At 51.1% G+C, this 13,492-nt stretch overlaps 1 protein-coding gene across 1 annotated transcript in view; it reads right to left on the minus strand.

The window, feature by feature from the left end:
• The window catches only part of CES1 (carboxylesterase 1), a 33,035-nt gene that overhangs the window by 2,725 nt on the left and 16,818 nt on the right, over window positions 1–13,492 (minus strand). Inside the window, exons 5-11 of the mRNA XM_066350255.1 lie at window positions 12,357–12,510; window positions 10,814–10,918; window positions 8,940–9,044; window positions 6,165–6,203; window positions 4,595–4,735; window positions 2,997–3,077; window positions 2,389–2,536 (exon numbers count right to left, since the gene is read on the minus strand). Coding sequence (XP_066206352.1) covers window positions 2,389–2,536; window positions 2,997–3,077; window positions 4,595–4,735; window positions 6,165–6,203; window positions 8,940–9,044; window positions 10,814–10,918; window positions 12,357–12,510 — 773 coding nt within the window. The remainder of the gene's footprint in view (window positions 1–2,388; window positions 2,537–2,996; window positions 3,078–4,594; window positions 4,736–6,164; window positions 6,204–8,939; window positions 9,045–10,813; window positions 10,919–12,356; window positions 12,511–13,492) is intronic.

Below are 13,492 nucleotides of genomic sequence, written 5' to 3' on the forward strand. Positions count from 1 at the left end.
AAATTGGCACCATTATTTTTATTTATTTTTTCGATCTTAGTAAACCAAGGGAGATACTTTAGAAATCCATACTCTGATACACTGAAAACCAATTTCACAATCTATGTCAAGAACTCAGAATTGCTCCTGTGGCCCAGATTGGTTAATTTCATCTCTAATAACCAGTCCTCAGGAAATTAGTAGAGACTTGGTTAAAGATGTATGCACACATGACTAAGCAAAAAGTTTTTGGTGGTTTTTTGTTTTGTTTTGTTTTGGGTAGCATCAAAATAAGAACAGGAAGCCTTAATATCCAATGAGACAGAAAGGCTAAAGTAAAATTTAATCCATGAAATAATGGGTGTTTTAGCCCTGGCTGGATAGCTCAGTTGGTTAGAGCATCATCCCAAAGCACAGAGGTTGTTGGTTCAATCCCTGGTCAGGGCACACAGGATAAGATTGATGTTCTTTTCTCTCTCTCTCTCTCTCTCTCTCTCTCTCTCTCCCTTTCTTGTTCTTTAAAATCAATATAATAAACATTAAAAATTTTTTTTAAAGAATAATGGATGTTTATCATGATGTTTTATTGGCATTGAGGAAATGCCTACAACATAGTGTTCTAGGAACAAAAACAATATGAAACTAATTTTTAAATTATATGTAAGAGATAGAAAGATTATTTAAGAAAATATATCAAAATTTATAGCAGATAGTTCTAGGAAAAGGCATTAGGAGTGATATTTAGTCTTTTTATGTGATCCTATATTTTCAAAACTTTTACAACTGTAAGCTATTAATTTTATATTCAGAAAAGTTTTGTCGCCGGCTTGAGTGTGGGCTCATGTGGTTTGAGCAAGGACTCACCAGCTTGAGCCCAAGGTCGCTGGCTCAAGCAAGGGGTCACTCAGTCTGCTGTAGCCCCCTGGTCAAGGCACATATGAGAAAGCAATCAGTGAACAACTAAGGTGCCCCAACGAAGAATTGATGCTTCTCATCTCTCTCCCTTCCTGTCTGTCTGTCCCTATCTGTCCCTCTCTCTCACAAAGAAAAAAAAAAGTTATTTTTTTATCAAAAAGAGAGTGAGACAAATATATATATATATAATCTGTGTAGTACTGGCCAAAAAAAAAACAAAAAAAAAACCAAAGACAAAATAAAATGTGAAGTCAAAGCCAAGAAATACCAGATAAAAAACACACGTCCAGGTTGGGGCCAGCAAATAACACAGAAGGGGGTTCCCCAGATTAGACATGAAGCAAGAGGCAAGACCACGTCCATGAAAGAACAGCTCTGCCCCGCTCAGCAGCGCCCTCGAGAGGAAGAAGAGCAACCAGAATGTATGCTACTGGACTGAGCACTTGGCAATGCCACAGGCAGCTTTTTTTCGTGCTTAGAAGGTCGACAACTTCCCAACCCTCCCAGCACGGTCAGAGAGAGCGCCCTGGACCGCAGAACCGTTTCCCGGCTTGCAGACCAGCTGAAGGAGGGTCCTAGAAAAGGGGGGGCCTGGAGAGAACACCTCCTCTTTCGGTGAGCTCCTCCGTGCCTGGCCTCAGACCCCACCCACACCAGCGCGGGTCAATGACAGGGACCATGGGAGACCCAGCACACAGAGGGACGGACGAAAGCCAACCACAGGCATGCACACTCTCCAGACCACTTGCGCCCACGCCTCCCACTTCTCACCCCTTTCAGCTTTCGTGGTCCTGGGCGACCCTCTGAGCCTAAGCTGGGTTTCACCCTTTCCCCAGCTCCGCTGGTTAACAGTCTCATTTACAGTTGGCTCTGCCCCTGGAACCCTTCTAAGGCACATTATCCAAGATGAGCCCTCGAGGCCCCAGACCATCAGACCTGCAGGTGAGGGGCCCCTGGGGCAGGTGCTGTCGGTGCCCCACCATAGCCCTGCTTCTGGGCACCCCAGCCTGACGACCCCAGCGTCTGCGGCTCTTGGCCTGAGGTCTTGGGCCAGCAGAGACCACTCTGTCCACAGGGACAGAGCTCCAGGGAGTGAACAAGCCCGTGGGAACAGCCGTTCCCCAGAGATTCGCGTGTGGGAGGATGAGCGCCCCGGGACACGTGCTCCGCCGGATTCCCGGGCACCCCAGCCCCGCCCGTGCGGCACGCTCAGCTCCCTCTCTTCCTGGGCCACGTCTCCACTCCCGCCTGGTGTTTGGTGTTTTCTGGGGTCACCTCTCAATAAACTAGTTGTGTTTGGATTCCTTTCTCAGAGTCTGCTTCTGGCAGATCCCAGAATAGGACAGTGCCCCCCCCCCCCACCCGTGTGGAAATGACCAAGGAGGGCTGGCTGGCAGCAGTGTGCACATATACGTCTATGCTGAGGGTTGAGCAGGACAGAGAGCTGAGTTGGGGGGGGGGGGTGACCCTTCCTGTCCAACCTCTGGGACTCACCTCTGCAGCCACGGGCCATAATCACAGAGGGGACACCAAATACCACATCTCCCAGCATATCCAAGAACAGCTGTTTCTTTTTGACAGGGTCGTCTGTCCCTCCTAAATACTTCTCGGTGGCTACCGGGGTCAGTTCCTCGGGGAGTTTCTGGAATAGATCAGGAGTGAAGGTGGCTCAGGGCCATGGGGGGGTGGCTGATGACCTGGGGTCTACCCCCAGGCAGGGCACAGACAAGAAGCAATCAATGAGTGCACAACTAAGTGGAACAATGAGTTAATGCTCCTCTGTCTCTCTCTCTCCTTCCCCCACCTCTGTCTCTCTTTCTCAAATGCATAGAAAACTTTAAAGAAAAGTGAAAGTGAAGACATGCCCCCCTCCCATGAGTGACACAGCTTCTCCAACCAGTGAGGAAGGCTTGTGTTTACGGTCAAGCTTTCACGTCCTGTGCAAGCCCCTCCCTTCCCCGGTGGCAAGGTGGGAAAGGCAAAAAAATGTGGAGAAACCCTCTGGCCCTAGTCTTCACTCTGCGATTTAATCGCCCAGTGATTTGGGTCAGTCCCGTCCCTCCTTGGTATCAGCCAGTTCCCGGGATTCCCTAGACCCTTACAACGAGGGGGTAGGACTTCCACAGGAGCGACGTGGCCGTCTTCTGGTCCAGCTTGTCTTCTGTCATCGAGTAACCCATCATCTATGAAAACAACGGTTCGGCAGTTGTGAAATCGTTGGGAATCAACAGGAAGAACCAAACTGACCGACCAACCCAACCACTGCAGGCTGGGGGACGGCTTGTCACGTCTGGAAGGGCAGGGTCTTTGACAAGTTGGGCAAGATCAATGAATGAAATAGACATATCCAAAACTCAAGAAGTGCGAAGAAGATAAAGTAAAGGTTAAGAGAAGCTGTCCCAGCCCTTTTGCAAGATGATGCAAGCTGGTGTTGAAGGACAGAGCTCTGGGGAAGATGACACAAACCTCACAAGCAGTCCCACCCATCGTACATGACGGAGGAAGCCCTAAATCCTGCCACTGTGGCTTTGGTGCTTTAAAACCATACAAGTGAGAGCTGCAGAACTGAGCACAAAACGCTGCCATCCAACCCTCTGCACTAAGAGCCTTGACCAAGCTCTAACGTGGCTCCGAGCAGCTTCGGCTGGGTCCCTAAGATGACGGAGCCCAGCTCCCTGAGAAAGCTCTGGGCTGCCAGGAGAATTTACTGCTTGTCCCAAAGCCTGGTGACAGGCAGCTAGGTCCCTGAAGCCCCTCTTAGAGCTGTCTGCCATTATGAATCTGTCTCTGTCCTTGGAGGTGTAAATCTACCACCCAAACGGTTTGGTCAAGGATACCGAGAGCCATCCCCCTAAAGTGCAAACATTCAGGGGACATTTCTTGCTCTCTCTCTCTCTCCTCGTCCCTGTAGGAAGAGAACTGCCTACCAGCAAAGTGGGCCCCGGGCTTCACTCACACCACTGCCTCGTGACAAACTCAAGGGACAGGTTGGCTTCTCCCCCAGCTAAACGCCACTCAACAAACGCGGGTGGCCTAGTCACATGGACAACTCCCCTGCACATCCAGCCTTTACTGGCTCCAGGGTTCCAGTTGAGTTCACACTGGATCTTGTCCCACTGCCGTGGTATAACTGAATAAAACCTGTCTTTCCCGCTTCAATTAGTGTTCAGCTTTCTTTGTCTTTGACAGAAGGGAAAGCCCATCTTAACTTTTCACTGCAAGAGAACACAAGCTCCCCTGACTCTTCCTAATAAATGACTAAGAGCATGCGTGGGAACGTAAGGAGAAACCACTGAGAAACCGACGCATGGAGCCTGAGGGACGGGGCGGGGTGGGGCGAGGCTGCCGAGCCCTGGTCTCACTCCACGGACTCCCGAGCTCCTCGCCCTTCCCAGGCCCTGGTTTTCCCATCCGCACAATAATTCTCTCTCTACAGGCCCTCCCACCACCTACAATTCAGGGTTCTTTCTTGGATTGGAGACAGAGAGTTTGGGAGAAGGGCTCCCCAGGGTTTCACCAGCCGGTGTCAGTCGGGCTGTCCCAGAGAATGTTTCCATGGAAACGTCAACTCCTGCGAAGGGGACAGCTGCCCTGGACCCAGCTGGGGGTCTGGAGAAGGAGGAGAGCCCGAGAGGAGACGGGAGACGGGAGGTGGATGGGATGGGCGCCCGGGGAGCCCAGGAGGTCTGCACACGCTCACCATTGGTAGGAGCCAGCCAAACTCCTGCTTGTTGATTCCGACGATGTAGGGAACGGGGTTGAGTTGCTTTTCCGCCAGCAGCTCCGTGGGTGACTTCGGCAGGAGCACTCCATCAAGCACGGCGGGCAGGAAGGGCTGGCTCTGGGCAGGAGGACGGAACAGTGAGCGGGCCCTCTACCGGTCACACCCACGGCCCCCTCGCAGCCCGTCTGAGCACAAGGCCAGCCGCACACACCCGTGTGCCTGCCAGCCGCCGCCACAGAGCTCAGGGTCCTAACAAAGGGGCTGAGTCTGTGACCCCAGAGGGCAGAACTAGTCCCCAGAGGATGAGCCGTAAGCCGGTGATGGGGGCAGCCTCCCTCAGCTTGAAATATATAAAAATATTATGTTAATATTTATATTTTATGTATTTTTTCAATTTGAAGGGCACGTATAGCTACATGTATCTTTTTCTCTCTTTCTCTCTCCAGTCCCTTCTCATGACTGCTGGTGGTGACTTTCTGTAAAGTCACTGCGGATGCTGAGTTAGTGAGCGCGGCGTTGCCGCTCCCAGAGGAAGTGCAGGGTTCGGTTCCTGTGTGCCTCTGGTCACAGATCGGGATCTGAACCGGGCTCTGCCCTTTACGTAGCTTGGGAAAGCAATGTCACCTGTGTGTGCCTCAGTCTCCTCGTCTCTGAGACCTTGGAGAGGCAATGCCCTCGGAACCTGGGAGGAGGGAGGAGGCGAGGCTGGACGGAGAAGGGGAGGGCGCTGTGCTGTCCCCAGGACTGAGGTTCCGGGCTCCCTCTCTGCTGAGCCTGCCTCGTGTGGCTCATCGACCCTGCGGCCTCGTGGGAGAGCTGGGCTCCTCAGTGAAGGCTTCTGAGGAACCCCTACCCAGTTACGTCCACCTGCCCGGGGTGGGAGTTTGTAGTCCAGCCTCCTCCCACCGGAGCACTTTTGGGAGCAGGAAGTGAAAACAAGAAGGGGTTGCCTGACCAGGTGGTGGTGCAGTGGATAGAGCGTTGGACTGGGATGCGGAAGGACCCAGGTTCGAGACCCCAAGATAGCCAACTTGAGCATGGGCTCATCTGGTTTGAGCAAAAAAGCTCACCAGCTTGGACCCAAGGTCATTGGCTCGAGCGAGGGGTTACTCAGTCTGCTGAAGGCCCGCGGTCATGGCACATATGAGAAAGCAATCAATGAAAAACTACAGTGTTGCAATGAAAAACTGATGATTGATGCTTTCTCATCTCTCTCCATTCCTGTCTGTCTGCCCCTATCTATCCCTCTATCTGACTCTCTCTCTGTTCCTGTAAAAAAAAAAGAAGGGGTGTAGGATGGGCCCCAAAGAGTTTGATGATGGAGTGGATGACTAGGAGCACTGGATCGGGAGCCACAGGACCGGGTTCCAGCACGTTCCAGTCCTACATCTGGTCCCCCTGGCTGTGCTACCCAGGCAAGTCCCAGCCCGCCCTGGGTGTCAGCAGTTTCTACGGGTCCACAGGGAGCGTTATTTTATTCACCTTTAACAGGAACTTGAAGGAGTCAAAATATAAAACCTGTAATCAAGAAACCAAATGTCCTTACCTCTCTGGGGTCTCCATGGAAATCCAGGATGAAAAAATTCTGTGAAAACAAAGGCAGGGGATGTGGGTGAGGGGTCTCCCTGGAGAAAAGGCGATCATGGTCAGCTGCATGCCAACAGTATCAGATTCTCCCCACTGGTGCCACCCTGGCTGGGCCAGGAGGAAGTGGGCGGGGCACTGCCAACCCTGGGCAGGGGCACAGGCTGGGCGGGGGCTGGGGGTGGGGGTCCTGGAGAAGATGTCTGCTGTTCGTGCCCGCCCCACCCTCTGTACATTTCCCCTTCTTGTATCCCCCGGGGCAACAGCATCCTAATTTTCTTTTGGGGGACCCCTCCTCATCCCCAATCTCACTCCATGAGACCTGGGGTACCCCGTCTTCCAAAGCACAGAGACTAGTTCCTGAATGCGCATGGCGCTCATGTCAGGCTAACAGCTTGCTGCAAAACTACCGCTAGAATCACTGGGAAAGGGGGTGGCTAAGCAGATAAGATGTATGTTCAGAGTGCTGCTGTTGTCTTTCACCTCCCCAGGGGGACACCTGGCTGAGGGTCGAACCAGCACTGCGAGGTGAAAACCTGAGGGGTAGGGACAGGCTCTCAGTAAGACGTGCACCTGGATCACCCATGCCTGAAGCCACCTACTCCTGAATGTGTCAGTTACCTGAAGATTCTCTAACAGCACGTCCCTCTTTCTGCTCAAGATACTTTGCAAAGAGTTTTCTCATCTTGCAGCAGAAAGGCCTGACTCATTCAACCTCGCTGACAGTCACCCCACCCCCTGCCTCTCTTTGTGTTGAGTCACTGACTGGAACACTACACAGCAGCTAACAGGTCTGACCGGCAGGCAGAAACTAACCAGTACAGTCCTTCCGTTATGGGTTGCAGCTCTATCAGCCAGGTGTGCATGATGCGTGTGTGTGTGCGTGCACACGTGTGTGTTGGGGAGGGTGGATAAACATGGAAAGATTTCCACATGATGTCAGAAAATCTCAGAAGGGTAACACGGGCTGTAGGTTTTCTAGATTTTCCCAAAGTCACCAGGTCTCCCCTGACAGCCTTGTAAGCTGGGTCCTCTTGTGCCTCATGAGATAAGTGTATCAGAGAATAGCTGTTGTCCATCTTTGAATACACTGGTCACCTGATGTAAGCCTGAGGAACGGGATCCGAGCCCTAAGACCGCCCTGGACTCAACCCATGGAGAGTGGGGTTCAGAGTGGAGGCCTGCCTCTGGGGCCCAGGGTCCAGACAGCTGGTCGAGGAACTCAGGTTACTTTTGGGATCACTTTCATACCCTTCCCACACAAAAAGGAAATAGTTCCCATTGGCCCTAGATGCTCTATTCTCTGTCCTATTGTAACTTCCCTGTGATGACCCATGTCATAGCTATCCATCAATCCTCAAATGTTACCTTCTCTGTTAGGCATCCCTGCTGACTATAATGAATGAGCCTCTTCTCTGTACTCTCACCACACTGGTGGGTGGGTGGATGGATGGCTGGATGAATAGATGGAATGGGTGGATGGCTGGATGGGTGGATGGATGGATAGATGGGATGGATAGATGGATGGATGGGTGGATGGGTGGATGGATGGATAGATGGAATGAATGGATGGATGGATGGATGGATGGATGGATGGATGGATGGGTGGATGGATGGATGGGATGGATAGATGGATGGATGGGTGGAATGGATGGATGGATGGATAATGGATGGATGGATGGATGGATAGATGAATAGATGGAATGGGTGGATGGCTGGATAGGTGGATGGGTGGATGGGTGGATGGATGGATAGATGGGATGGATAGATGGATGGATGGGTGGAATGGATGGATGGATGGATAGATGGATGGATGGATGGATGGATGGATGGATGGAATGGATGGGATGGATAGATGGGTGGATGGGTAGAATGGATAGATGGATGGAATGGATGGGATGGATAGATGGATAGATGGATAGATGGATGGATGGATGGGATGGATAGATGGATGGATGGGTGGAATGGATGGATGGTTGAATAGTTAGATAAATGGATGACTTTGGTTAATACATGGAGCATACGTGTACTGGATGTCTAAATGAATAGATGGGTGGTAAGGAGCATAATATGTGATGGATGGATCATTGATTTTAGAGGGATAAATGATGGAGTGAAGATATATAGAGGCGAGATGATGCATGAATGATTGATAATAGATGAATGAAGGTTATGGATAGATTAACATTAGAATGATAAAAGGATATTGAAGAATTGAATGTATTTGTCGATCAATAGATAATATGATGATGAATGGATGGGTGGATACATGGTAATCCTAAGATCACAACTGAGGCAGGGTCTCAGAACATCTGAAAAAAAATGGGCCACCACTGAGTTATAATTGATCATTTCTAAATTAACAAAGATAAATTTGATAACCCTTCTGCAAATGTTTGTTCTTTAACATCCCCATCCCCCAAATTCAAGATGGTAGTCACCTCTGGAACTAGATAACGTTTCTTTCTTTAAGCTATCTCTGAAAACAAGGATGACAAAATAGTAAATTTTGACAAAGGCGGGGGGTTGATTCCACTATCGACCATGATGGTAGTTTTTGACTTTGCTAATAGTTGAGATATTTCATAATGAAAAAGAAAAAGCAACCCCCCATTCAGCTGGAGAGGTGACATTACTCCTGAGAGGTGAGACACTGTCCCAGTGATGACATCTGGGGTCAAGTTCATAGGGCGGGGGGCAGGAGGACCCGTGTGGCCCCGAGAATGGGTGCACTTACCATCTTCTGAGACATCTCGATGAGCTCTGCCTCTGACTTCTGGCGCAGGCAGTGCACAAGGACAGCCGAGGTGGTGGCCTTACACCCAGAGAGGGCAGCAACTTTCTGCAGAGATCACAGGTGGCAGCAGGACTCAGGGGCCTTATTTATACCTTCTGTCAATCAATAGGAGAGGTTCTACCCCAACCTCAACTTCTCAAGGCAGCGGGAGAGGCAGCAAGTCCCCCAGACCAGCACGTGTGGGCCCTGAGGCTCCATCACGCCCACTACATGACCTGTCTCAGTGACCTTGTCTCTCTCAAAATGGGCACAATGATCTCAAAGCCGAACGTCTAGAGAGGGGCACCCAGAACCACACTGGCTGGTTTCCAAACTGGGCACAGCCTCTCACTGGCATTTTGCCTCTCGCAAGAATTGCAAAGTGGGGTCAGAGGAGGAGCTGAAAAGTGAGGAGAGGGCTCCACAGCGGAGGGGCCGGCCGCGGAGAGGACGCACGGGCTCCCCAGAGCCTACGAGAGTCTGACACAGAACCAGTGCTCCATACGGAGAGACATGGAGAGAGAAGAATGAGAAATACATGGGGGGAGGGTGTGCAAGAGCAAGAATAAAAATCTTAAGTTTCCTCCATTTTACCAATTTTTAGTTCCTGTTCAATAGTGAAATCCAGCCCCATCGCTGTCACCCGTTTCCTTTAAATAAAGTCCCCCTTTCTTGACTTCAGCCTGGTCAAGTGGACTTCTGTTGTTTACAACCAAAGGGTTCCGATAAACACTCTCAAAATTCTTGGTGTCTTCATTGCCTCCTCTCCTACTTGCTAGCCCCTTTAAGTCTGGCTGCTGCCCCCACCGCTCTGCAAAACCAGTCTCATAGCCAACCTCAAAGCTCCCCATCCCCAACTGCAGGGGACATCCATCAGCAGAGCCCCACTCCCCACCCCACCTGGTTGCTCTCCCTTCCTCAGATCCCTAACAGTCTCCAAATAAAGACACAGTCCCCACCAGGGTCCTATGCAGCATGGCCCCTGCCAGGGTCCCCATCCTCAGCTCACTCCAGCTTCCCTGTGCTCTTTCTGCTCTGGCCACATCAGCCTTCCTCACTCTCTCTCACTTTCTCCAACCACAGGGCATTTGCACATGTTGTTCCGGCTTCCTAGAACATTCCTTCCTCACCAAGTAAATTACTGCTCATCCTTATGACCTCAGTCTATTGATCCCTTTCTTCAGGAAGTCTTTCCTGATAAAACTGCCCCTACACACTGGACTAAGTGCTCCTTGCGAATTCTGTTATGACATGAAGGACCTCTCCTCATTGCTCTTGTCACCGTTGATATTTTATAATTGTGTGATTATGTAATCATTAACCTATCTCCTCCATTAGAATGGAAGTTTTCTGAGGTTGTTGGATATCTGTCTACATCAAAACTATTTGTTGAGTGAACAAATGAATCAAAAGGTAAATTCTACCAGAACCCAGCCCAGTCACAAGGCCCCGGGAAGGAACCAGTGCAGGTCCATATGCTGCCAGGGGAGGGGCACCAGAACTCGGGCCCTCAGGGAGAGGAGACACAAAGGCGGTCGACTCCCCACGCTCTGGCCCGGCACCCCCTGGGCACACTGCGGGGAGTGTGGTCAGTGGACACGGACCGTGTTGGCAGTCCAGAGTCGTGAGCTCGAGTCCCAGCCCTGCCCGGGTCACTTGCTTAGTGTGCTCAGCAGTAAGTTGGGGAGGAAGGCGAGACACATCCTCGCTCTTCGGCTCAGCCATTCCTCCGAGGTTCTTTGAGCATGTCCGCTGGATCCTATGGCTGTGGGGGCCCCTGAGAACTCCAGGACAGCAGAGCAAAGGCTGTAAGTGCTGTCCCGTATGAAACCTACCTGAACCATGGGCTTAACGTCTTCCGTGAACAGGGCACTAGTGAGGACCACGCCACTCTCAGAGATGGCCCGGTGGAAGAGATCCTTGGCCAGGGGAGATAGCATCTGGGAGGGGAGTGGAGAGGAAGAGAGTTTAGGCTCATGGGGAGGGGGTCTTCATCAAGAGTTTTCCTGGCTCTGCCCTGGCCCATTCCCCTGGAAACAGTGGGCTCTGTGGACAGGACAGGTCCTTGCATGGCCTGTCCCCCAGGCTGACCCTAAGGTTCACCCCCGCCCCCCAAGAAAACCTCGCTGGTGAAAGCTGAGTACACAGAGTAAGGAACGGAACAGGAAGTGTGCGGCAAGCGCTGATTATAACAATCAGAAGTATTTGAAAGACAGTCTAGCAATTCCTAAGAAACCTCTTAAAGATACAGTTCTAAGTCTCCATTCCCGTTACCCTAAGAAAAATGATCACGGAGGCATGATGATTTTTAGGAGTGCTCGTACTAATTATAGTGGGAAAAACTGGAAATTACTCGAGGTTTTGAACGATGACAGCAGGTGTATAAGCTATTTCCAATTCTTACCATAGAATGTTTAGTAAAAACTAAAATTATGGAAGAGTACTTAATGGTTAGGAAAATATTTATGTAGTAAATGTTAAGGAAGGCTTTTGTTTAATAGAATCATAAACAGATTGGCTAAATAAATAGATAGGTAAATGAATGATAAGGTGAATCATCGATAAAAGGACTAGAAAAGTAAGTGTCAGAATGCCCATGGTGACTAGTCCCTGGGTAATGAGATTGCGGGTGACCCTTTTTTCTTGTTTGGGTTTACTGGCACTTTTCATTTTCCCCCACTTTACAATATATAAAAAGTTTCCACTGAGCACTTAGCTAATACCATGAGGCAGTGGGCGGGGTTCTCGCCAGCTCCCAGCACCTCCTAATCTGGCTCTCCATCTTTGCTGCCCTCCAAGTCTCCCCTGGCTCCAGCCCGACACCAGGCTCCCAGGTGTGTCTGTGTCCCATGGCCCTTGTCCCGCCCACACCCCCATCCCACCTTGCCGCTCCCCTCCTCCCGCTCGCCTGCTCTCCCCACCCAGCTCTCTCCCTCATTTGCAGAGATGGCTGCCTTCCCTGACTTATTCTTAGTGCTCATGTCCTCTTGACATGTCGACCTGACTTTAACCTAAACAGTGACACTCTGCCCAGCTCTCAGGGTTGCCTCCTCTTCTTCGTCATTTATGCCCACCCCTACTCCCCAAGGGAAGTGAGGTGAGTCCTCAGGTGAAAATGATTAGGAAGGAGAGAGAGAGAGAACTCATCCAAGTTAGCCGAGGAAGAATGCTGCAGGTCATTACGGCGCCAGGAGGCTAGCTGAGCCCTGCGCTTCCTGGGGGCCAAGGAGAGTTTGGTCATCAGCTCTCCATCATCTGATTCTGTGCAGAGGAGGGCCAGCCTCGAATCCAGGTCTTGCTAGGAAAGGTGACCATGGCTAGACCCGCTGGTCTCAGAGGGGTCCCAGAGGCGGCCACATTGGGGCCAGGAACACTTACAAGGACAGAGACACTTGCACTTCCTGCTGACTCTCCAAAGATGGTCACGGAGCCTGGGTTGCCTCCAAAGTTGGCAATGTTCTCCTGGACCCAGCGCAGGGCAGCCACCTGGTCTAAGTGACCCCAGTTCCCACGGCTGTGTTCATCCCCTGTGCTGTGAGTGAGAGAGAGGTGTGAGGGTGGGGCAGTCATCATGGCAGGGTTTCCGGGACCACAGGAGGGGCTGGGGCCCTGGGTGAGCCTTCCGGAACGAGCGGAGCTTCCCCAGCCCCGACGGGAGCCTCTCACCAGCCTTCCATTCCTATAGCACGGTTCTGTTTAGGGCTCAACATTCATTCATCTGGCGTCTACTTACTGAGCATTTGTCATGGGTCAACCACTGTTCTCAGAGCCAGAAGCACATCTGAGTACAAACTAGGCAAAATCTCTAACTACACAGAGCTCACACAGTAGGTCAAAAACAAATACACAGATACGCTTAGAATTTAGCACCAGGTAGTGAAGGTGCTTTCAGGCAAAATAAAACAGGGTACGGGAAAGGGTGTGGGGTGGGGGTCTTATTTCAGATCACATGCCAGGGGAAGCCTCTTTGAGGCTGCAGCACTTGAGTAGAGGTCTGAATGAATGAGCACAAGAGCCTTGCAAATACCCAAAGAAGGGAATTCCAGGCAACAGAAACAGCAAGTGCAAAGGCCCTGGGGTCCAGTGAATGAAAGTGTGAGGATAGAACATGCAGCTAGAGAGTGCCCTGTAGGTTTCTGTCAGCACTTCGGTGCCATTATAAGTAATGTGAGAAGCTGGGAATGACATGATTCTGTTTGTCTTAAATGATCACTCTGGCTACTGTCTGGATCGGACATGGTATAAAAGTAACTGGTTATCACAACAACCGAGGCGAGAGACACGTGTCAGAAGGCTCTGAGTAGGGTGGGTGCAAGGAAGGTGGTGAGAAGTAGGTGGATTCTGAACGCGTATTAAAGGTAGAGCCAAGAGGATTTGCCCATGTGAATCCAGCATGACCCCAAGGCTCTTATGCTGAGCAAGGGAAGGATGGACCTGCCAGTGGCCCAGCAGGGGGCGCTGTGGGAAATGAGTGCTGCTGGGGCAAGAGTCAAGGGTTCAGTCTCCATGTGACG

Source organism: Saccopteryx leptura, chromosome 9, assembly GCF_036850995.1.
Source record: "Saccopteryx leptura isolate mSacLep1 chromosome 9, mSacLep1_pri_phased_curated, whole genome shotgun sequence".
NCBI classification, from domain to species: domain Eukaryota; kingdom Metazoa; phylum Chordata; class Mammalia; order Chiroptera; family Emballonuridae; genus Saccopteryx; species Saccopteryx leptura.